We start from the raw sequence: 25,537 nt of genomic DNA on the forward strand, positions 1-25,537 counted from the left end.
TGAACTTTGTAAAAAATATTTCTGAGACTATTTTATTATTCCAACAATTGAGCTGTGTGAGGGCTTTTTTAAACAATTTTCACGCCAAGTTAATGTCTTTAATGGTACCATTTTGGTCAAAATACAACATTTTGATTGCTTTTTATTGCATTTTGTGGATGGGTGGATGGGGAATAGCAGCGACCAAATCCTGGTGATTTCTGTTTCCTTTCAGTGTTAAATGCAAGGCTTAAATAATTTTAAATGTTAATAGATCGGACTTTTATGGACACAAAATATGTTTTATTTTTTTCTTTCTATTTTTGAACTGGGATGTTGGTCCCCTGAGACTAAGGGACCTTATCCTGCAACTCTTTGATTGCTTATACTACAGGTGCATCTCACTAAATTAGAATATCATCAAAAAGTTAATTTATTTCAGTTCTTCAATTCAAAAAGTGAAACTCATATAATATATAGAGTCATTACAAACAGAGTGATCTATTTCAAGTGTTCATTTCTGTTAGTGTTGATGATTATGGCTTACAGTCAATGAAAACACAAAAGTCATTATCTGAGTAAATTAAAATAATTAACAAAAAACACCTGCAAAGGCTTCCTAAGCATTTAAAAGGTCTTTTAGTCTGTTTCAGTAGGCTCCACAATCATAGGGAAGACTGCTGACTTGACAGATATCCAGAAGGCAGTCATTGACACACTCCACAAGGTCCCAGGGTTCCAATTTTCACTTGGAAATCAAGGTCCCAGAGTCTGGAGGAAGAGTGGAGAGGCACACAATCCAAGCTGCTTGAGGTCTAGTATGAAGTTTCCACAATCGGTGATGGTTTGGGGAGCCATGTTATCTGCTGGTGTAGGTCCACTGTGTTTTATCAAGACCAAAGTCAGCGGAGCAGTCAGCCAGGAAATTTTAAAACACTTCATGCTTCCCTCTGCCGACAAGCTTTTTGGAGATGGAAATTTCATTCTCCAGCAGGACTTGGCACCTGTCCACACTGCCAAAAGTACCAATACCTGGTTTAAAAGCAACAGTATCACTGTGCTTGATTGGCTAGCAAACTCGTCTGACCTTAACCCCATTGAGAATCTATGGGGTATTGTCAAGAGGAAGATGAGACACCAGACCCAACAATGCAGACAAGCTGAAGGCTGTTATCAAAGCAGTCTGGGCTCCCATAACACCTCAGCAGTGCCACAGGCTGATCGCCTCCATGCCACGCCGCATTGAAGCAGTAATTGATGCAAAAGGAACCCCGATCAAGTATTGAGTGCATTTACTGAACATGCATTTCAGTAGGCCAACATTTCGGATTTTAAAAATATTTTTCAAGCTGTTGTTATAAAGTATTCTAATTTATTGAGATAATGACTTTTGTGCTTTCATTGGCTGTACGCCATAATCATCAACATTAACAGAAATAAACACTTGAAATAGATCACTCTGTTTGAAATATATGAGTTTCACTTTTTGTATTGAAGAACTGAAATAAATTAACTTTTTGATGATATTATAATTTAGTGAGATGCATCTGTATAAACTGCAATACATCTGTATTCTCTGCAGATTGACAGTGGCATCTAAATGATTAAACATCAGCAATAGCATCTAGCTCGGGCCGCTGCTTTTATATAGAGATATATAACACAATCACCTTCTGCCCATAATGGATTAGGATCAACTCTTGAGCCCATTCCACCTACAAGCACCCTTACTGTGATGTGCACTTAAGTCACTGTGTGCAAAGGGGTTAGGGATATATATTTTCGGAATGTCCAAACAAAAATATCTAGAAGTTTGCAGACTTCACGTGTTGACTATCCGTTTCGCTGCTGGTGCACTCATATTTCTACTTGCTCAGCTAATATGGTGGATGTAAAATGATACCATTTTGCAGAAATGTTACAAATCTGTCAAAGCCCCTGGTTCTGATGGTACTCTGTACCTCACCCTCACCCTTTCAGGGTTAATGATAGTAGTAGTAGGGAGGAGTAGGAGGCTATACACAGTTATACCGTGGACAGGAGAGAGAGTATCTCAGAGTGGACAGAAAACAGGCTACAGACAAGGGGCAAAGTATTTAGAGGGGAAATAAGTGCAGTTCTGGAGGTATGTTTGTATAAGAAAGTAAGTGAAGATAGCAGCATTCTGGATGCACAGAACTCACATTCAACATGTATTACAAGGAGGGACACTCCCACGAGAAACAAGTATGAAACTTGGATCATATTGCACATTGTATATCAGCAGGGTTAAACATGAATGAAGCAATGAGAATTGCAGAGTGAAACTTAGTGTAACTTTCTGAAACATATGGGCAGCATGGTGGCTCAGTGGTTAGCACTGTTCCTCCCACACCCTAGCAAATTTAGTTTGATAATGACAGTGATTATAATTAGTTCGACAGTGACAGTGATTATAATATCTGTAAAGCCCTGCGGAATATGATGGTTCTATCTAAGCAAAGAATAATAATAATCAAAGGTAACTATTTCCTTGTTATAAGTGTCCACAGCCTTTAATTATTAGACAGCGTTAGCAAATGTGCACTAATATCTATAAATAAGATAGCTCTAGGAGGAAATACTTTCTACTGACATTAAAATGTATACAAACCTTTCTCCATATGTATCCTTTTTGCCTCATGCCCTGCTTCATGACCAGCCAGATCACCTTCTTTCGGTCCAGGTATAATGTTTGGAGACAAACCCATCAACATCTGATTCATTGAGAGGCCGTTTTGATGGATAGCTGGAAAAATGAAATATTCTGTAAACTAATACAGCAAAATTTTATAAATAAAAATATTTTTAATGCAGTTGATTCCTATGTTAATGCACATTTTTGACACTTATGATTTAAGACTTTTAAACAAAATATCTTTAAATGACGGATGTCTTTATTTAAAGTTATACAACATCACCCAAAGTATCTGTATTCTCAGTTAACTGCTTCACGACCTTAGACATATCTATACGTTCAGGTTGGGAAGGATTTCCCGACCTTGGACGTATGAATACGTCCAGGCGATTTTGCTCGTAGAGGAGCAATGCGCATGCAATCGCCGCCGGGTGCTCAGCTGCTATAACAGCAGCTGTTCTATCAAAGTTGCAGCTGTTCTATCCCCGGCGGGCCAGTGGAAGGGTGAGGACTGTGTAATGTTGTACCATCTTGGGTACTAGCTGGGACTATTTTATGTGTTTATTGCCCATTTTGTGGTTCAATAAAGTATTGCCACGCTGTTTTACCCACACCATGTGTTGTCTGAGTAGTGTTACGCCCACGGAAGACCCCAGGTCTTCACACAGGCAATCAAAACATTGTATCTAATCAAAAATGATATAAATAAAAACATAAAAATAAGCACTTACCAAGCCCAAGATCTCAAAAAATGGGGACTCTATGGGTCTCAGAAAATAGATTGTTTTTTCATCATTTAAATAAAAAAGAACCTATACATTTTATTTTAGAAATAATTTATTTCTTGTTTTATTGTATAAAAACTAAAAACAATAAAAATGTGCAGTTAGTTTTTATTGCCAGGTTTGTAGCAACCCAAATTGTAAAGTTAGTATTTTATTCATCCCATACAAGTGAGCAAACCCAAAAAATAGATGTAAAAAAAAGTTTTAAAAATAGAACAAAAAAACAATGCCAGACTTTTTTTTTGTTTACTTAACTTCACAAAATATGGAATAAAAAAGGAACAAAATGTTGTATGTTCTAAATGCATATTTATTTACATTTGATTCAAGAAACTTTCATTCACGTTCACTGTTGGAAAAACTGGAAATATATTTATAAATATTTTTAAAATGTTTTTATTGTGCAAGAGTAGTAAAACATGAAAAAACTATATATGATTACATGTCATTTACTATATGCCCTGAAATAAATGCTGTAAAAAATATGTATATATATAAATATATATAGATTTATTTTATTTATTTAATTTTGTCTCTCAAACAATGGAATAAAAAGTGATTAAAATGTCATATGTATTCCAAATTGGCACGAGTAAAAACTTGTCTCACAAAAGAGCTTTCTCATCGTTTTTTCAATAAAAATGGCTCTTAGAATATGAAAAAAACAACAAATTATTTTAAAAAAGTGCTTTTACTGTGCAAATATACTAAAAATTGGAATTTGTCTATTCTTATCAACCTTCAGAAAACAGTTTATATTTTATTTGTACTCCATACTGTCATTGTGAATCTCCTATGAACGCCAGCCACTGAGATTGTGATTTCTGCTACACATAGCAGTGCTGAAGCCCTGATATGTATAGCACAGGCCATTGGATGATTGCAGCTTCAAGTCTCCTAAGGAGACTATTAAAGCCAGTAATAATTTAAAAAAAAAAAGTTTTCAAAAATCTAAGAAAAACAAAAAACACAAAAGTTCAAATCACCACCCTTTTCCCAACTCAAAATAAAACAATGAAAAACAAAACAAAACACATGTTTGGTATCGCTGTGTTCAGAAATGTTGATCTATCAAAACATAAAGTAAATTAATCCGATCGGTAAAAGGCGTAACGAGAAAAAAATTTGAAATGCCAGAAATATGTTATTTTGGAAGCCACAACATTGCAATAACAGGCGATCAAAACATCATATTTACCCCAAAATCAATACAAATGTCAGCTCAGGGAGAAAAAAATAAGCCATCACCCAGCCTTAGATCCCTAAAAATGGAGCGCTACAGGTCTTGGAAAATGGCGACATAAACTAATTTTTTTCTTACAAATTTCGGATTTTTTTTCACCACTTAAATAAAAAAGAACCTATACATGTTTGGTATCCGCATACTCTGCTTGACCTCGGGAATCATAATGGCAGGTCAGTTTTAGTATTTAGTGAACATGGTAAATAAAGACCCCAAAAACAACTGTGGAATTGCACTGTTTTTTGCAATTTCACTGCATTTGGATTTTTTTCTCATTTTCCAGTATGCTATATGGTAAAATCAATGGTCTCATTCAAAAGTACAACTCGTCCCGCAACAAGCCCTCATACAACTATATTTAAGGAAAAATAAAAAATGTATAGCTCTGGGAAAAAGGGGAGCAAAAACCGAAAACGCAAAAATCGAAAATTGCAAGGTGATGAAGGGGTTAAGGATAGCTAACTTTTTCTCACAGGTAATGCAGGAATATATACATACATTTCTATTGATCCTGTTATTTTATAACTCTAAACTTAAATTTTTCTTCTTGTTGGCACAATTTCAACATGGAGGAGTGTGTGTGTGTGTATATATATATATATATATATATATATATATATATATATATATATATATATATATATATATACAGTCATGGCCAAAAGTATTGGCTTCCTTGAAAATATTCCAGAAAATTAAGAATTACTCCCAGAAAATTATTGCAATTACACATTTTGTTATACACATGTTTATTTCCTTTGTGTGTATAGGAGCAACACAAAAAACAGAAAAAAAAGGCAAATTAGACATAATTTCACACAAAATCCACAGAAATGGGCCGGACAAAATTGTTGGCACCTTTAGAAAAAATTGTGAGCAAACAACTTTGTTTCAAGCATGTGATGCTCATTCAAACTCACCTGTGGCAACTAACCGGTGTGGCCAATATGAAAATCACAACTTAAAACAGATAAAAAGGGGAGAAGTTGACTTAATCTTTGCATTGTGTGTCTGTGTGTACCACACTAAGCATGGAGAACAGAAAGAGGAGAAGAGAACTGTCTTAGGACTTGAGAACCAAAATTCTTGAGCAATATCAACAACCTCAAGGTTACAAGTCCATCTTCTGAGATCTTGATGTTTCTTTGTTCATGGTGTGCAACATAATCAAGAAGTTTACAACCCATGGCACTGTAGCTAATCTCCCTAGACAAGGATGGCAGAGGAAAATTGATGAAAGGTTGCAAAGCAGGATAGTCTAGACAGTGGATAAGAAGCCCCAATCAAGTTCCAAAGAAATTTAAGCTGTCCTGAAGGCTCAGGGTGCATCAGTGTCAACGTGAACTACCCGTCGAAATGTGAGTGAAATGAAACGCTATGGCAGGAGTCCAGTGAATGTTTGTCATGCACCAATGGCCACTCTGTGCAGACTCAGATTGACCCCCCACAAGGTCCAAGGCAACGCAAATTCCAGAAAAATCCGAGGCACCGGAAAATTCTCATAGGAAAAAGACGTAACTTTTATTCCATCATTAAAAACATATGGCAAATGTACGACAATGAGGTAGATGATGCAACGTTTTGTACATATTAGGACTTTTTTCAAACAAGAAATACAGGTAATAAAAATTCAGCCATAACATGCAGCTGATATAATTGAGACTTTTTATATACATTAGGGAACATGGGCTCCACCTCTTCCTCCTTCTAAGAGCCCCTCTCGGTTGTCATGACAGCCATGTAGTTGTCGGACAGATTGAAACCTAAATGTCCTGTTATCTCTACCTTTTACGCTCAACCTAAAGTGCATAAGGGGTACCCTCCCCTTAAAGGTAGACCGATTGTGTCAGGGGTCGATGCCTTGAGTCAGAACTGCAGTGTGTATCTGGATCAAATATTGAGACCTTTTGTTACTGCCTTACCTTCATATCTTAGAGATACCATGGACCTCATAACCAAATTGGATGGTATTATGGTGAATCCTGGCACTATTCTGATATCTATAGATGTCGAGGCATTGTACTCCTGTAAACACCATGAGGCGGGCTTGGCAGCAGTTGAATTTTTCCTGAGCTCAAGGGGAATACATCTTATCCCCCATAATAAATTAGTTTTACAGCAGCTTGACTATATTCTACAACACAACTATTTCCTGTTTAACGAGAAGTTTTACTACCAGCTCAGGGGCACAGCAATGGGGAGCCCTTGTGCACCCACATATGCTAACTTGCTCCTCGGCTGGTGGGAGGACAGGATAGTGTTTGGGGATGGGGATGTCGTCGGTGTTCCCCACATCCAATTTTGGGGACGGTACATAGATGATATCCTCATCCTCTGGTCCGGTGATTCAACTTCTTTCTTGACATTTATTGTTATTTATTTATTATTGTCAATAATCTTGGTCTTAAATTTACGTATGAAATAGGGGGCGACAGTATAGCTTTTTTGCATGTTATGATTAGTATTGACAAAAAAGGCTTCCTGAAGACATCAATATACAGGAAACCTACTGCAGCGAACAGTCTACTAAGATGGGAATGCCATCATCCCGTACCCCTGAAACGAGGTATCCCGAAAGGTCAATTCTTGAGACTAAGGAGAAACTGTTCCTCCTCCCTCGATTTCAGAATAAAGGCCATTGATTTGAAAAAAGGATTCCATGACCGGGGGTATCCCACAAATCTGATCAATCAAGCATACAATAATGCCTTGGGACAAGAAAGATCTACACTCCTGAAACCAAAGCAAAAAGATGACAATAGTCAAGTTACGAGACTTATAGGGACCTTTGATAACCAGCAGGCGATACCAAAGCAAAAAGATGACAATAGTCAAGTTACGAGACTTATAGGGACCTTTGATAACCAGCAGGCGAAGGTCATTGGGATTCTTAGGAGATACTGGAGTATTCTAAAAACTGACCTAGATACGGCTGCATGGATCTCTCTATATCCATCGGTCACCTACAGACGAGGGACATCAATAAAAGATCACCTAGTGCACAGCCACTATACTCCACCTGTCCAGGAGGGAACGTGGCTTGAGAGGAGGTCCCTAGGGACTTTTAGATGCGGACATTGTAGCTATTGCCAGTATGTCACACCTTCTGATACTTTTTCCAGTGCTACCACTAAGAGGACTTAAAAGAATATGTCATTTGCCAACTATAAGACCGTTGGGGTTATCTACATGTGCACCAGTACATGCCCCAAGAACTACATTGGCAAAACTAAGAGACAACTACGAGTCCGAATTGGGGAACACATTGGGGATATTAGAAATAGTAGGGATACTCCCCTTGCTAAACATATTAATGAAGTCCATCACGGTGATCTTAAGTCCCTCTCTTTTCGAACAATTGAAACTGTTCCTGTCTCCAATCGCCAGGGTGACTGGGATAGAAAAATCCTACAGTGTGAGAGTAGGTGGATATTTTGGATGGAATCATTGATCCCCTTGGGTCTAAACGAACAACTCAACTTTTCTAGCTTCATTGAGCCTAATCAGTAGTTATCCATACGACATGAATCCTTTGTAAGCCTTGATATAGGTCATTCTTGACCTTTCCAAAAAAACTTTTATTTGAACCGTCTGTGATATCATATGAGATGGGTCTTTATTTGGACATTACATAATTATTAACTAGATATATATGGGCCTTTTTTGTGTTTACCTGCTTCTCCCCCTTCCCCTCACCTAATCTAGTCCGTATTCACTGTCCCAAACAAATTTGTTGCCTAATTTTATATTGGTATATTACCTTATGTTTCCACCCTCTAGGACCTGCCACTGGACTATGCGCACATCTGCGCTTCACTACTGACTAAGGGTGTGAGTGGAATCTTATAGACGATATAACGTCAGTTTGGGGCGGAATTTCTCCCCCCCCCCCCAACGATAGTGATGTCGCTGGAGCGCATTTGCGTTCCATCTGTGGTATTCAGCAGCATATTGGCCCATGCCAGTTGGGGGTGTGACCGGAAGGCACGTCATTGGCACGTGTCGCCGAAAGTTGCGTTACTGGAGCGCAGCTGCGTTCCATCAGGACTCGGCGGTAATATCGAGCAGCACATTGGCTCACGCTAGTTTGGGGCGTGACCGGAAGCCGGGTCACTGGCACGTGTGACCTGAAGTCGCGGCATTGGAGCGCAGCTGCGTTCCACCAGGACGTGGCGGCAATACGTTAACTACCTTATTGGGTATAGGAGCATTATGGCTCCTCCCTGATATGACCCTTAGACTCCTGACTCTAATTGGTGGGTGGTATTTGGCGCGTTATTGCAGCTATATGAATGGGGGTATCTGCTACAATGGTGAATCAGGCATTCACTCTGATGGTTCATGGCGAATACATTGCTATTGAAGATGCTCCAACTATGGTGTATTTCCTAATCTGTCCCCTGATGAACCCTGAATGAGGAGAGGGTGAAACACGTTTGGATAGCTGTTGGCATCATCTATGCCTGAATTTTTGGGACCTTTTCCTATGCACTGGTACAACCTATAGGACTCTGTCTGAATTTAATTATCCGGCTTTTATCTGCAGGCAATCTACTACCTACTTCAGATAAGTTCATTTTTTTCTTTTAGTATTCTGGAGTGAGTCTTTTTCTTTTTTGAGATCATTGATTATCTCTTCATGTATATCTTTTGACAGAGACCGGAGTATATGCAGCATTTGGAGTATATGCAGCATTAATTATATGCATATAGAGAATTTATTTTTGATCTGGGCGGTATCACCGCATAGGATAAAGAAAATATTTCTATGTTAATGTATGTTTGGTGCAAGGGCCTAATAGGGCAAGTAAGGGACAGCCGACGTGGAGCGGGGACACCAAATCGTCTCGCTAGGGTGATAAACGTCCGCTGTTAGGCAGGGTCCCAGTTGTTTTAGGGTTACCTAGGGCCAGCCTGAATGACATTATTTGAATATACTCTTGATCAATACCCTCTTTTGCACAAACATTTTTATGCTTTTTGTCCATTAAGTGACCATTAGTTGGTCTTTTAAAGTATCTATTAAAAGTTATATCTTATTCTGTTTTTTTTTCCTTATTCTTTCTCTTAATATACCCTAGTTGTTCTAATATTGCCTTTGGCAAACGTCTGTTTTTTTTACCGAGATGAGATCCTCAGACTCCTTGTGAGACCACATGCTGGTGCGGTTGGCCCTGGGTTCCTCCTAATGCAGGACAATGCCAGACCTCATGTGGCTGGAATGTGTCAGCAGTTCCTGCAAGATGAAGGCATTGAAGCTATGGACTGGCCCGCCCGTTCCCCAGACCTGAATCCGATTGACCACATCTGGGAGATCACATATCGCTCCATCCACCAGCGTGATGTGACGTTACACCACAGACTGTCCAGGAGTTGGCTGATGCTTTAGTCTAGGTCTGGGAGGAGATCCCACAGGAGACCATCCGAAACCTCATCAGGAGCATGCCCAGGCATTGCAGGGAGGTCATACAGTGCTCCCTTTATTTTTTTGAGCAGTGTATGTATATATATATATATATATATATATATATATACAGTACAGACTAAAAGTTTGGACACACCTTCTCATTTAAAGATTTTTCTGTATTTTCATGACTATGAAAATTCTACATTCACACTGAAGGCATCAAAACTATGAATTAACACATGTGGAATTATATACTTAACAAAAAAGTATGAAACAACTGAAAGTATGTCTTATATTCTAGGTTCTTCAAAGTAGCCACCTTTTACTTTGATGACTGCTTTGCACACTCTTGGCATTCTCTTGATGAGCTTCAACAGGTAGTCACCAGAAATGGTCTTCCAACAATCTTGAAGGAGTTCCCAGAGATGCTTAGCACTTGTTGGCCCTTTTGCTTTCACTCTGGGGTCCAGTTCACCCCAAACCATCTCGATTGGGTTCAGGTCTGGTGACTGTGGAGGCAAGGTCACAAGGTCATCTGGCGCAGCACCCCATCACTCTCCTTCTTGGTCAAATAGACCTTACACAGCCTGGAGGTGTGTTTGGGGTCATTGTCCTGTTGAAAAATAAATGATGGTCCAACTAAACGCAAACCGGATGGAATAGCATGCCGCTGCAAGATGCTGTGGTAGCCATGCTGGTTCAGTATGCCTTCAATTTTGAATAAACCCCCAACACTGTCACAAGTAAAGCACCCCCACACCATCACACCTCCTCCTCCTCCATGCTTCACGGTAGGAACCAGGCATGTAGAGTCCATCCGTTCACCTTTTCTGCGTCGCACAAAGACACGGTAGTTGGAACCAAAGATCTCAAATTTGGACTCATCAGACCAAAGCACAGATTTCCACTGGTCTAATGTCCATTCCTTGTGTTCTTTAGCCCAAACAAGTCTCTTCTGCTTGTTGCCTGTCCTTAGCAGTGGATTCCTAGCAGCTATTTTACCATGAAGGCCTGCTGCGCAAAGTCTCCTCTTAACAGTTGTTGAAGAGATGTGTCTGCTGCTAGAACTCTGTGTGGCATTGAACTCTGAGCTGCTGTTAACCTGCGATTTCCGAGGCTGGTGACTCGGATAAACTTATCCTCAGAAGCAGAGGTGACTCTTGGTCTTCCTTTCCTGGGGCGGTCCTCATGTGAGCCAGTTTCTTTGTAGCTCTGGATGGTTTTTGCAACTGCACTTGGAGACACTTTCAATGTTTTCCCAATTTTTCGCACTGACTGACCTTCATTTCTTACAGTAATGATGGCCACTCGTTTTTCTTTACTTAGCTGCTTTTTTCTTGCCATAATACAAATTCTAACAGTCTATTCAGTAGGACTATCAGCTGTGTATCCACCAAACTTCTGCACAACACAACTTATGGTCCCAACCCCATTTATAAGGCAAGAAATCCCACTTATTAAACCTGACAGGGCACACCTGTGAAGTGAAAACCATTTCCGGTGACTACCTCTTGAAGCTCATCAAGAGAATGCCAAGAGTGTGCAAAGCAGTTATCAAAGCAACAGGTGGCTACATTGAAGAACCTAGAATATAAGACATATTTTCAGTTGTTTCACACTTTTTTGTTAAGTATATAATTCCACATGTGTTAATTCATAGTTTTGCTGCTTTCAGTGTGAATGGACAATTTTCATAGTCATGAAAATACAGAAAAATCATTAAATGAGAAGGCGTGTCCAAACTTTTGGTCTGTACTGTATATATATAAATATATATATATATATATATATATCTATGTATATAGTACTGTATAAGGATTTTAGGCAGCCGTAGAAAAATGTTGCAAAGTATGAATGTTCTTAAAAGTAGAAGTGTTAATAGTTAATTTTTAGCAATTAGCAAAATGCAAAGTGAATGAAAATAAGGGAAATCTAAATCAAATCAATATTTGGTGTGACCGTGTTTTGCCTTCAAATCAGCAGCAATCCCCCTAAGTACACTTGCACGCAAGTTTTGAAGGAACTATGCAGGGAGGTTGTTCCAAACATCTTGATAAGTAAGCACAGATATTTGGACAAATTTGTTCTCTCACTCTGCATTCTGCTAATTGAAAAAAAAATATCTACTAAAACTTTTGAAAGTGTTCTTGCTTTGCAGCATTTTTGCACCTGCTTAAAACTTCTGCACAGTACTATCTACATATACAAATATACAAAGATATATTTAAGTTCTTGTTCTCCAAGCCCCATATCTCATTTTCATATTGCTGATTATGTAGACAATGTAGCATTTGCTAAACAGTTTTAGAGCAGGAAAAAACATTACCACTTATAGCATGTACAAACTTATAGAATGATAAAAAATGTTGCAGGACTAAAAATATTTATGAACAGTGCACTCACGGCTTCACACATTTAGATCACAGCAAGGCCAAGTTCACATGACCATATTTTTGGTCCAAGATATGTCTGTGAAAAAAAGACAGAATATAGACAGCACTCGGGCTAATATTATTCAAGGGGGCAATTTAGATGAGCGTTTATTTTTTCCAAGAACCAAATCTGCACTTGAAAAAAAATATATCACAGAATGCACTAATTTCTTTGGTGTTTCAGGTTAGACTAGTCCTTTCAAATCTATGGGTGTGCAAAAGAAAATCATATTCTATATGGAGCCGCTATTTAGCATCCAAATTTTACCGGTATATTGTAATTCATTAACATATAAAATTGCATTTAGTCTTGTAAGATGTAAAAACTGCTGCTGTATAAAAATGGATTCCACACAAATTGCATACAGATGACAGACGTGAAAAATTTTTTTCCAAGTTTTCAGGATGAAACTCAGTTGTTTTTTTATATGCGTGTGTGAACTTAGCCCAACAGTGAGCGCAAAAACCACTTTTTACTGCTCAAATGCATAAATAAATACCATAATAATACAATATGCATCTACAACTATTATGAAGACCTATATGTCTCTATGGTTATAGACTAAGGCCTTGATTCATCTAGACTGACTTGTGGCATGAAAGTCTTGAAGAAGAGTGCACTGGAGTAAGATGTGCCAAATTCTAGAATAGCTGTTCACCTCTTATTGAATTTGGTGCATCTTTCAGCTGCTATGCATGCAGTGGACTGAAATAAATGTCTGTAATAATTTATGCCACTTTTCAAAAAGTTAGTGGAGCTGGCAGAACTGACGTAAAAATGTCAAAAGTCATAAACATTCTACCCTAAAGTTCTGGCAAAAACTATTTGATGACTCTGGGCTTCCCTTCTTTCTGTCCCCTGTTCTTACAAACTAATAAAATTTATTTCATTATGAATTAGGGGACAGGAGGAGGAGAGAAATAGTCATGCAGAGTAATTGGAGAATCCAAAGCCACTGAAAAAGGAATTTAAGTCTATGTTCACACATAGTTTTTTAAGACGTTCAAAAGCTAAGTATTTTTAAAGTGGAAATGGCTTCAGGAAATGCTTTTTTTTCAGGATTTTTTGGACGAGTTTTTATTTTCCTGAGCCATTTTACAAGTGTTATCTTTTGAAGTGTTTGATTTCAATTGGATAGGACAATGCCTATTTTTGAGTGGATTTCATTAGGATTAGGATTTGCTTCAAACTTTTTTACAACTTCAAGTAAAAAACCTCTTCATATAAACAGCAAAGTATATTTCTCATAGAAAATGAAAAAGGAAAAGTTTTCCAAGTATTTTTGAGGTTATGTGCACGCAACGTCTTTTAACCCCTTCACGACCGAGGACATAACTATATGTTATCGGTCGTGTCCCTGCCATTGATGCAGGCTCCGGCGCTAAGCCCACATGTTTCATTGCACTTGATGGCTGATTCAATCAGCCATCAAGTGACTCTAACAGTTGCAGGTGGATCTGAGATCCACCCGTGGCTGTTAACAAGTTAAATGCCGCTGTCAATCACTGACTGCATCATTTAAAATGTGCAGACTGAAAGCATGTCACAAGCCCCTGTCACATGGTCTTGGGGAGTTGGTTGTTTGCTATGACAGCCGATGATCTGCAGAAGACCCCAGTGCCTGTCATCGTGAATGTCCTGTGAACGTCGGCCCATGGTCGCCATTTCTGCTATACATATTGCACAAGCGATAAGACGATCGCTCCTTCAAGTCTCCTAAAGGGACAATTAAATAAAGTAAAAAGTGAGAAAAAAGTTTTTAAAAAAATTAAAAAACACAAAAGTCCAAATCACTCTCCTTATGCCCCATTAACAATAAAAAAATAGACATATTTAGTATCGCCGAGTTAATGTCTGGTCTATCAGAGAAAACGAGAAAACAATCAAAACTCCCAAATTACATTTTTTGCTCGCTGCAACATTGCAATAAAATGCATTAACAGGTGATCAAAACATCATATTTACCCCAAATGATATCAATAAAAATTTAAGCTCAAGCCACAAAAAATAAGCCCTCACCCAGCTTCAGATCATGAAAAATGAGAATGTCACGGGACTTTTATAAAATGGGAACAAACGCAAAAAAAATTTTCATATAAATTTCAGATTTTTTTTTTTCACCACTTAAATAAATAATATACATGTTTGCTATCTGCATACTCGTATTAACCTGGGGAATCATATTGCCAGGTCAGTTTTACCATATAGGGAGCATTGTACATAAATGAAAAAAACAATTACCGTATATAATTGCACTTTTTTGCAATTTCACCTCACTTGGAATTTTTTTCCGTTTTCCAGTACATTACATGGTAAAATCCATTGTAGCATTCAAAAGTACAGCTCATCTTGCAATAAACAAGCCCTCATACGGCCATATTGACGACAAAATAAAAAAGTTAAAGCTTTTGGAAGAAAAGGAGGAAAAAAGAAAACTAAAAAACAGAAAATCGCCAGAGGATGAAGGGGTTAAACTCAGGCAAACACACTGAGTTTTTCAAGCAGAAGACACATCAGGAAACTTTGGCTTTTTTTCTCCTAAAGCTTCCTTCACGACTTTCTTTGGTCGTTTCTTGAACATTTATCAAACAGTTTTGGCCACCAGTGGTTGTTCAGAGGGTTTTCCATAGTTTTCATAATGTCTTTTTTACTATAATTTTCCGGTCTTTTTTTCACTCTATTGAATATGGAAGAAATCGCTAGCGTTTCAAAAATGGTAGCAGTCTTTTGCTTGCCCATTACCTTATACTGAAAAATATAGAGCATCTTCTAAACAGAAAACGCCAGAAGAATAATCATGTAACTTTTTTTATCCAATTGGTATTTTTAGAAAGTTAAGACATTAAACAGCAAAAACATATGTACAGCAAGTCATGTTTTATGTAGAACTGCATATGTTCATTTTTTTGAGCATTTTCTTACTTTTCAGGCAGTTTCCACCGTGAAAGCCACCTGAAAAAGATGTTGTGTGTGCATTTCCTTAAAGGGGTTGTCTGGTCAAAAGTGATAAGTCTGCAGTCACTCTCTGTGGCTGCAGACTTATGAATCCACCCCAGCGCTGTGGGGATTCACCAGTATGAGACCCAGTAACGGAGGGTATGTATGTGTTATATATACTCCCGGCCAGTGGGCGCGGCCTCGCTCCATACACTTGTATGGAGCGAGGCTGCGCCTTCTAGTCTGACACTCCACTGGCCGTCCACATCGCTAGACGGAGCGTGGCCTCGCTCCATACAAGTAAATGGAGAGAGGCGGTGCTGAATGGGGGGGTATGTATAACGTCCCGGGTCTCATACCGGCGAATCCCCACAGTGCACAGTGCCTGCGCTGGGGGGATTGATAAGTCTGCAGCTACACAGAGTGACTGCAGACTTATCAGTTTTGACCAGATAACCCCTTTAAGTAGGTTTTGAGAGGGATTTTGGGGGTGGTTTCATTCTAAAGTCTCCTGAAATGCTCAATTTGACCACAGCTCAACAGATCCCATTCTATATGTTGTATGTTAGTGATTTATAATCTTCCCTTTGTAGCGCCAAATGTAAAATGAATAAGATTGCTTGTTTACTTTGGAAATGTATAGAAGTACATGACATACGAATTCTATCCGATGAACTTTCAGTCCGTGCAGGAGAACTAGAAACACTGCTGCTTCTGTGAGATGAAGCGTGACTGCCCGGTCTTCGACCATCTTCCAGAGAAGGCGCAGGCGAAGGACTATCTGGAACCCGTTCCTAAATGTTAGAAAACCAAGTTAATTGATGAAATTAAAATGACATTTAGAAAATGAGAATCTGATGTCTACACATTATTAACTTTTTCGCTTTCTACAATTAGAGAGTTTTTTATATTCTAATGCAGTAAAATATTTAGAAACCGATACATCATTAGCGTTTTTTTAATCCACTTCTCTTTTTTTACTTAATTGCCTTTTCTTGCTTCAAATACTTCAAAATGATGCATGTGATTCATCAATTTTACACAAAGTCAATTTTTTTCTTTGTATTTGACCTGTTTTGCGACTTTTTATCACAAAAAGTCAGTTTACCAAATAGTGCAAAATTTTGGGCAAAATATCTTGTGCACATAAAATAATTCTGGGGAAATATTGAGTAGATTTTAGCCAATTTTTTTTTTAATGAAATTGATGAATCAACAAAAACATCTGAAAGCACCAAACTCCGTCCACAATGGCATACATAACAAAAAGCAAACATGTATAAAATATTATTTTTTTAAAGCCGTAAATTAAGAGAAGAATTAGGAACAAATAAAAAAACAGGCAAAAAAAAACCAGCAAAATAGCTGACAAATAAGATGCAGTAAGGAAGAATTTGTTTTAACTAATTATGCAAATTATGTTTTTTTTTATTTCTGCTTATAAATAAAATCAAAATTTATTAGGAGCCCCTGAAATATCCATGGATCTGCTGCTGAAATAGACTGCAGTGTTTTATAGTGCCGTTTTGTAGATTTTTCGATTTTTACGGCTAATAAGGTCATAAAATATATGGAGTTATATTTGGCGTAATCCTTTCAATTGCAACAAAATAAAACATTGTAAAATGCATGAAAATATCCCCCTCCATGTCTTCAGCATGTGCAGGTCATGGCAATCATACACAGAGTGATTCATGGCTGTCAAGCTTGGCTATCCCAGCCTGTTAAAGCTCCTCTGCTATTCACCCATCTCATATATCTAAACATTCTATTACAAAAGGACATCTAATGCTCATCTCATTTCAGAAAGGGCAGATTCAAAAAAATCTCTCAGCATGAGGCCAAGGCAGCTACATAATACAACCCATAAAACCATGTATAGTTCTCAAAATGTAATTTCAGACAGGTTGACCTAAGGTACTACTTTCTTAGTATCATTTTAAAGCTATTTATAATCGCTATAATCTGAATAATATTTTCCATTCTGACAATAAAAGTAACCTTTTTATTTATTCAGCTTTTCATGTAGCAATCTTATTCAAATCTTTATATGCGCACACAATGCATTCTTGTCTATTCAGAAGTCTCTGGAAGCTGTGTCTTAACAATGTAGAAGAAGGAATTATACAAAATGTTCTAAAGGATACTTCTAGTTCAAAGGTATTATTGAACATGTTACAATATACAGAATGCATATCTTATGCATGGCATGTCCTACTTGAAGGTGGCCTTTAGCAAAAATTAATAGTATGCGTAATATGTGAAATATATAAAAGGAATGCTAAATATATTTTGTACTTTGTTTAGATTTATTTGCTTTTTCTGTATAAGACATTGCAAAGAGATACCCTGGTATAATAATATTAATATATAATATCTGCCATTCATGTAACGCATGTCCAGTGCAGATGCATGGAGTAAGCTTAGGAGCTGAGCCCACGCCATACATGACAGATGCTGCATGTGTTATTTATCCAGCATCTACCTGTAACAGGTAGATTGCTGATGTTAACCTCTTAAACTCTGACAGCAAAATTTTAGGCCCCAGATCCCTGAGACCACTTCCGGGGCCATCACTCTCTAAAAATACCACTTCCGGGGGTCCGCTGAAGGCTCATAAGGCTGCCAAGAAGACACTCCTGTGAATTCCAGCTTCATAGGAGACTGTCATTTTACATATATACTGCAATAAAATGTTATTGCATTACATAGAACACGTGATCAGATGATCACAGGTTTAAGTATAAATAAAAAAAAAAATTAAAAAAAACATAAAATTTTAAATCATCCCCCTTTCACAACTAAACAAAAAATAATGATATTTAAAATAAATCAATAAACAATAAATATATTGAGCATTGCTGGGTCTGTAAGAGTTCAATCTATTAAAATACAAAATTATTCAACCTGTATAGTAAGCGCAGTACAACCCAAAATACCAAAATAAAAAAGAAGAAAAAAAGGAAGAAAACACCAGCATCGCTGTTTTTTGGTCTCCACACCTCCCCCCAAAAATGTAATATAAAGCAATCAAAACATATTCCAAAATGTTGTAAAAAAGTCACTTTGCTATGCCTAAAATAAAAAAAAACTGATTTTTATTTCTACAATGTTTTGAATTTTTTTCACAGCTAATATAAAAAAAATATATAAGGTCAGTATGATTATGTTGATACTAAATTACTTGCCTGGTATCAACAAAATGAAATGATTCTGACCTGAAGAGTAATGCTGTGGAGTCATGTCAACTACACAATGAGTGACGCAAAAACAAAAATGGCAAAAAAAAAGCTATTTTGTTTTTGCTTTGTTTTTCTTCTGCCATTTCACTGCACTTTGTATAGTAAAATGAGTCATTCAAAACTACAACTAATCCTGCAAAAAACAAGCCCTCATATAAAAAAAATAATGAATCATGTAAGAAGGGGAGAGAGAAAAAAATCTAAAGTGCAAAAATGAAAATAGTTCATGACGGGAGTATATATACATACTTTCTTCCCTTTTTCAAAGAGTCATAACATTTTATACATACAGTGGGTAAAAAAAGTATTCAGACCCCATTAAATTTTTCACTCTTTGTTTCATTGTAGCCATTTGGTAAATTCTAAAAAGTTCATTTTTTTCTCATTAAAGTAAACTCTGCACCCCATCTTGACTGAAAAAAACAGAAATGTAGACTTTTTTGCAAATTTATTAAAAAAGAAAAACTGAAATATCACATGGTCATAAGTATTCAGACCCTTTGCTCAGACACTCATATTTAAGTCACATGCTGTCCATTTCCTTGTGATCCTCCTTGAGATGGTTCTACGCCTTCATTGGAGTCCAGCTGTGTTTAATTAAACTGATAGGACTTGATTTGGAAAGGCACACACCTGTCTATATAAGACCTCACAGCTCACAGTACATGTCAGACCAAATGAGAATCATGAGCTCAAAAGGAACTGCCCAAGGAGCTCAGAGACAGAATTGTGGAAAGGCACAGATCTAGCCAAGGTTATGAAAAAAATTCTGCATTACTCAAGGTTCCTAAGAGCACAGTGGCCTCCACAATCTTTAAATGGAAGAAGTATGGGACCACCAGAAGCCTTCCTAGACATGGCCGTCCAGCCAAACTGAGCAATCGTGGTAGAAGAGCCTTGGTGAGAGAGGTAAAGAAGATGCAGTAGGGAGATGGGAGAAAGTTCCACAAAGTCAGCTATCACTGCAGCCCTCCACCAGTCGGGCCTTTATGGCAGAGTGGCCCGATGGAAGCCTCTCCTCAGTGCAAGACATATGAAAGCCCGCATAGAGTTTGCTCAAAAACACATGAAGGACTCCCAGACTATGAGAAATAAGATTCTCTGGTCTGATGAGACGAAGATAGAACTTTTTGGTGATAATTCTAAGCGGTATGTGTGGAGAAAACCAGGCACTGCTCATCACCTGTCCAATACAATCCCAACAGTGAAACATGGTAGTGACATCATGCTATGGGGGTGTTTTTCAGCTGCAGGGATAGGACAACTTGTTGCAATTGAAGGAAACATGAATGCAGCCAAGTACAGAGATATCCTGGATGAAAACCTCTTTCAGAGTGCTCTGAACCTCTGACTTGGCCGTAGGTTCACCTTCCAAAAAGTCAATGACCCTAAGCACACAGCTAAAATAACAAAGAAGTGGCTTCAGAACAACTCTGTGACTATTCTTGACTGGCCCAGCCAGATCCCTGACCTAAACCCAATTGAGCATCTCTGGAGAGACCTGAAAATGGCTATCCACCAATGTTCACCATCCAACCTGACGGAACTGGAGAGGATCTGCAAGGAAGAATGGTGGAGGATCCCCAAATCCAGGTGTGAAAAACGTGTTGCAATATTCCCAAGAAGACTCATGGTTGTACTAGCTCAAAAGGGTGCTTCTACTCAATATCGAGCAAAGAGTCTGAATACTTATTACCATGTGATATTTCAGTTTTTCTTTTTTAATACATTTGCAAAAATTTCTACATTTCTGTTTTTATTCAGTCAAGATGGGGTGCAGAGTGTACTTTAATGAGAAAAAAAAATAACTTTTTAGAATTTACCAAATGGCTGCAATGAAACAAAGAGTAAAAATTTTAAAGGGGTCTGAATACTTTCCGTACCCACTGTATACAGTACTGTGCAAAAGTTTTAGGCAGGTGTAGGAAAAAATTTGCAAAGAATGCTTTTGAAATAGAAGTGCTAATAGTTTATTTTTCTGAATAAACAAAATGCAAAGTGAATTAACAAAAGAGAAATCTAAATCACATCAATATTTAGTGTTACCACCATTTGCTTTCAAAACAAAATCAGAGCATGAATTCTTCTATGCACACAGTTTTTGACGGAAATCAGCAGAGAGATTTTATCAAGTATCTTGGAGAAGTAACCACAGATCTTCTGTGGATGTAAGCTTACACAAATCCTTCAGTCTCTTCATGTAATCCCAGCCAGACTTGATGATGTTCAGATCTTGGCTCTGTGGGGGCCATATCATCACTTCCTGGACACCTTGTTCTACTTTCCACTAAAGATAGTTCTTAATGACATTGGATGTATGTTTTGGATTACATGATGAGACAGAAAGGTTTGTGAAAGTCTGCATTCACAAAAGATCTGTGGTTAGTTCTCTAAGATGTTTGGAACATCCTCCCTGCCGAGTTCCTTCGAAAACTGTGTGCAAGTACAAGTGTACCTAAGGCTATGTGCCCACGATGCAGAAATGCTCCGGATTTTTCCTGAGCGTTTCTGCATCTCCCTGGCAGAAAAAACGCATGCGGATTTTACATGCGTTTTTTCTGCCAGGGACAAGCGTATGTCACGCGTTTTGCACATGCGATTTCGCGTGCGGGTTGTCAAGTGCTTTTCCAAGTGATTTTAGCATCACTTGGAAAAGTGCTTGAAAACTTGGTCACACTATATAAATCCATGCAACCGGCATGGATTTATAACGTGTGACCAAGTTAATAGTTAAAAAAAGAATAAAAATGGTAAAAAATGGAAAAAAAAACATTATACTTCCGATGGCCCCGGTATCCTTCTCCGGTGCGTCCGGTGTCTTGGGCAGCTCACGGTGGTGTAAAAGGACCTTCCATGACGTCATTTAGTCATGTGACAGGTCACGCGACCACCGACGTCAGCGGTCGAGTGACCTGTCATATGAGTAAATTACGTCATGGAAGGTCCTTTTACACCATTACGAGCCGCCGGGGAGCCAGGACGCACTGGAGAGAAGACCGCGGGCCATCAGAAGGTGAGTATAATGTTTATTTTTTATTTGTAACTTTTTTTTTTACAGGTACTATGGTACCCGGGTCTGGAGGAGAGTCTCCTCTTCTCCAGACCCGGGTACCATCCGCACATTGAATCGCAGAATATCCGCATGTGCACATGTAGTCATGAGGATATTAAGTGATTCAATGCAAGTCAATGGCGGCGAAAATGCCGCGATTACGCAAAATTAATGGTAGTGCTGCGGATTTTTCTGCAATGATAATCCGCAGCGGAAATTTCCACAGCATGTGCACAGCACATGTGGATTATCATTGGGGAACATGGCAGGCCTTCTACCAAGCGCTTTTGAAGCGTTTCCGCGGCGGAATTACCGCTGCGGAAACGCTTAAAAAAAGCATCGTGGGCACACAGCCTAAAAAAACTGATGCTTTGATGTTATTTTGAAGCCAAAGTGTGGTCACAAAAAAATATTGATTTGATCTAAATTCCCTTTTTGTTCATTCACTTTGCATTTTTTTAACTTATAAAAAATAAACAATTAACACTTCTATTTTTGAAAACATTTTTACTTTATAACACTTTTTCCACAGCTTCTTTCAACTTTTGCACAGTACTGTACATGTATACATATTAACATTATTCATTTCAGAAATTAGTTCAAATTTAAAAAGAAGAGCAATATGATCGCTCATGATTTGTGGGCTTTTATCACTATCACATGTCTGGGACATGTATTCTATAGTCATCAGCATACTTATATTGCAAAACAATATATTTCAAAAATAATATTGCAAAACAACATGGATTTATGGCAATCGTAAAGGAAGCAAATAATTAGGATGCACACAACCATAAAATATTTTTGTTGGAAGAACTTCTGATAACTTTATGTTGAAAGCAAAAGAAAAACAAAAAATAACATAAAAACCTTATAAAAGTATTACAGAATTACCTTTATTACAGATGTTTCAACCCTGGATGGTGGACTTTGTACTTGTGCAGCTGCAGCCATATTAGCAATGGTACTGAGGTGGTTCATCTGGCTCATCGCCATGGTAACAGAAGCGGGAGGTAGGCTTACAGGAATTAGTGGATGGGGCATCATCATAAATGGAAGTTCCAGACCTATAAATACAGATCAAAGAAAGTCTTTAAAATATATGGAACAACTGATATTCAGGAATAGTTATATTTCAGTCAAATGTATAAACTTCAACCTGGCTCCTTTACCGAATTGCAGAAAAAGGAACACATGTAGAAATTGCTTTGCCAGCCATCCTTATACTAAAATTCTCAAGAGCTAAAAATTCTGTTGAAAGAAACTTTCAGTTATAAAAATGCCAAGAATCAAATAAAAAAAGGACATCTATTGTACTCTATATTCTCTCCATATTTCCCAGCACTCCAGTTTCCTCCCACAAACCAAAGACATACTGATAGGGAATTTAGATTGTGAGCCCCAATAGGGTCAATGGTGATGATGTCTGTTTAGCACTATGGAATATGATGGAGCTAGATAAGTAAGCATAAGTACCAGTCTACAGAGAAGAAACTATGTGAAAAGTGTATTCAAAGAGTGGGTCAGTGAGAAGATTTAAGTCACTACTGTTGAAACACAATATCATCGGACATTTTTTCTGGATTGCTCCTTTATTCATATTACAGGGCTTTCTCAATTTATACAATCCATTTTTCATTAGATTGGTCCCAGAAAATAAGTTGATGCTATGGTTTCCCAGAGATTACATCCCCAGGGATCGTCAGTGGAGAAGTCTAATAGCAAGTACTTAATTCTGCGGCACCACTGTAAAATGCGGATTACACTAAAGAAGAGATGCTCCTCTCTGGTACCTCAGAACTCTGGAGATGATCATGGTGATTTACAGTTCACAAGGCAATGAGAATGATTGCTTTCCCATTAGCGCATCCTGCTGTCATTCTGAGACTTTAGTAAGGTGACACCCAAGTGATCATCATTGGAGGTACACTTAAAAAATGGAGCCATAATGAGTATATCATGATACACTAATGACAGCATTTTATATTCTCCTTTTTAGTTTCAGCTAGTTGACTTGGAGAGAAAAAGAATGATAGATCATAAAAATGCCATACAATGTAAATGGAAATCAGACATTGAAATCAATTTAATATGTGAACTCTAAGCCCGCAAGGGCAGGGTCCTCTTCCCTCTGTACCAGTCTATCATTGTTAGTTTGTTTACTGTAAGTGATATCTGTATTTTGTATGCAATCCCTTTCTTATGTACAGCGCCATGGAATCAATTGCGCTATATAAATAATAATAATATGTGAACAAAACATTCAAAATCAAAAGTGTTGTCCAGTATTTTTATTTTTTTTTCGAAAGGCAGGGAATGGGATAGTATAATATCACCCATCAGAAGGAATTTACCTGCATATTTTTTTTAGTACACAGGCATGCTCCGTAAATAGATAAGAAAAGCAGTTCGCATGCAATGATGTCATCACACTGTTGCATCCAATCACCAGTAGTTGGCTGCGGTCATGTAGTTGTCATGTCATCATTGAAGCCAAAAATCAGAAGTTTCAACGGACAGCCAGCGCTGGAGTTGCGATAGTTAAATAGGTTAAAACCCCATTACTCAATTGTTTGCCACTGCTTCAGTCCTCAACTGGTCATCTATCATTTAAGCATATGAATGTTGGTGCCAAGTACAGTTGAGCGAGTATGTTCAGTCTGAGTATGCTCGGGCCGATATGGTTGAATCGCTCCCGTGTGCATGATTTGCAACTGTTTGACAGCTTTATTACATGTGAGGAATGTGTAAGAAAGCAGCTATAAATACTCGGAGCTCGCCCGAGCATACTCGGCGAAAGGGTTAACAGAACATACTCGCTCAACATTAGTGCCAATCACTGATTTACCACTGATTAACTTGTGGATTTAAGGGGTAGGTATTGCCTGTTTTATGGTTTTATCACTTTTTGCCGATTGAAAAAAAAATGTATATACTTTGAGACCCCTTTAATATTGTGTCCACTTTTGAGCATTACTTTACAGATTTAACACACAGATTTAATCCTGTTGATTAAGTTTGTATATATATATTGTATTATATATTTTACATTGATCCTGATTTGTAGCCAGTACGCTAGCCAGAGCTGTATTCACAGTTCTGCTAATTGTCATTGGAAATGTCATCAAGCTTTTCTCAGTCATATCTCTCAAAGATATTCTAAGCTCCTACAGTGCAGTAGAACATTTAGATTTCCCTACATCAAGTAACCTTACAATTCCTGGTAAAAGATGGCGCTTAGCTGAATCCAAAACCTCAAAGCACACTGGGTCAATCAGAGTAAGCCAGGTACCTGGAGGATATAGGATGAAGTCTCCTATCATATAATATAGAAAATCTAGAAATCTAGAACAGAGAAGGGACATTCATCTTCTACTCCCAGGACTAGATGCATCACAAACATGTATCAACATGTGCTTCCTACTTATGTAGTGAATGTGGATGACACATACAGTTTCCATAAGAGCACACAGATCTGCTCTACCATCTATAGTCTAGAAACTGGAAGTGATATACAAGGGATTGAACACTTTCTGATATCTAGCAAGTTATATAACCTAATAATTACTATTTTGTTGGCAATCTGAAGTATTTCAAACATATAATTTCTCATGAATGAACATGCTTGTATAAATTAACCACTTCGCACCAGAGCCGGTTTTGCCTTCGTGACCGGGCCAATTTTTTCAATTCTGACCACTGTCACTTTATGAAGTAATTACTCTGGAACGCTTCAACGTATTCCCCTGATTCTGAGATTGTTTTTTCATGACATATTGTACTTCATGATAGTGGTAAAATTT

General features: G+C 37.9%; 1 protein-coding gene across 8 annotated transcripts in view; it reads right to left on the reverse strand.

Moving 5' to 3' along the window:
- Window positions 1–25,537, reverse strand: part of DACH1 (dachshund family transcription factor 1) — a 510,801-nt gene that overhangs the window by 118,714 nt on the left and 366,550 nt on the right. For 5 of the 8 annotated variants that reach the window (XM_073663956.1, XM_073663951.1, XM_073663953.1 and 2 more), the window contains 3 exons: window positions 22,629–22,801; window positions 16,069–16,234; window positions 2,612–2,746 (listed from right to left, as the gene is read on the reverse strand). In XM_073663956.1, coding sequence (XP_073520057.1) covers window positions 2,612–2,746; window positions 16,069–16,234; window positions 22,629–22,801 — 474 coding nt within the window. The remainder of the gene's footprint in view (window positions 1–2,611; window positions 2,747–16,068; window positions 16,235–22,628; window positions 22,802–25,537) is intronic. The other 3 variants (XM_073663952.1, XM_073663955.1, XM_073663958.1) reach the window with 1 other exon arrangement.

Source organism: Phyllobates terribilis, unplaced genomic scaffold (genome assembly GCF_046119375.1).
Source record: "Phyllobates terribilis strain yellow unplaced genomic scaffold, ASM4611937v1 Scaffold_2__4_contigs__length_985480577, whole genome shotgun sequence".
NCBI lineage: Eukaryota > Metazoa > Chordata > Amphibia > Anura > Dendrobatidae > Phyllobates > Phyllobates terribilis.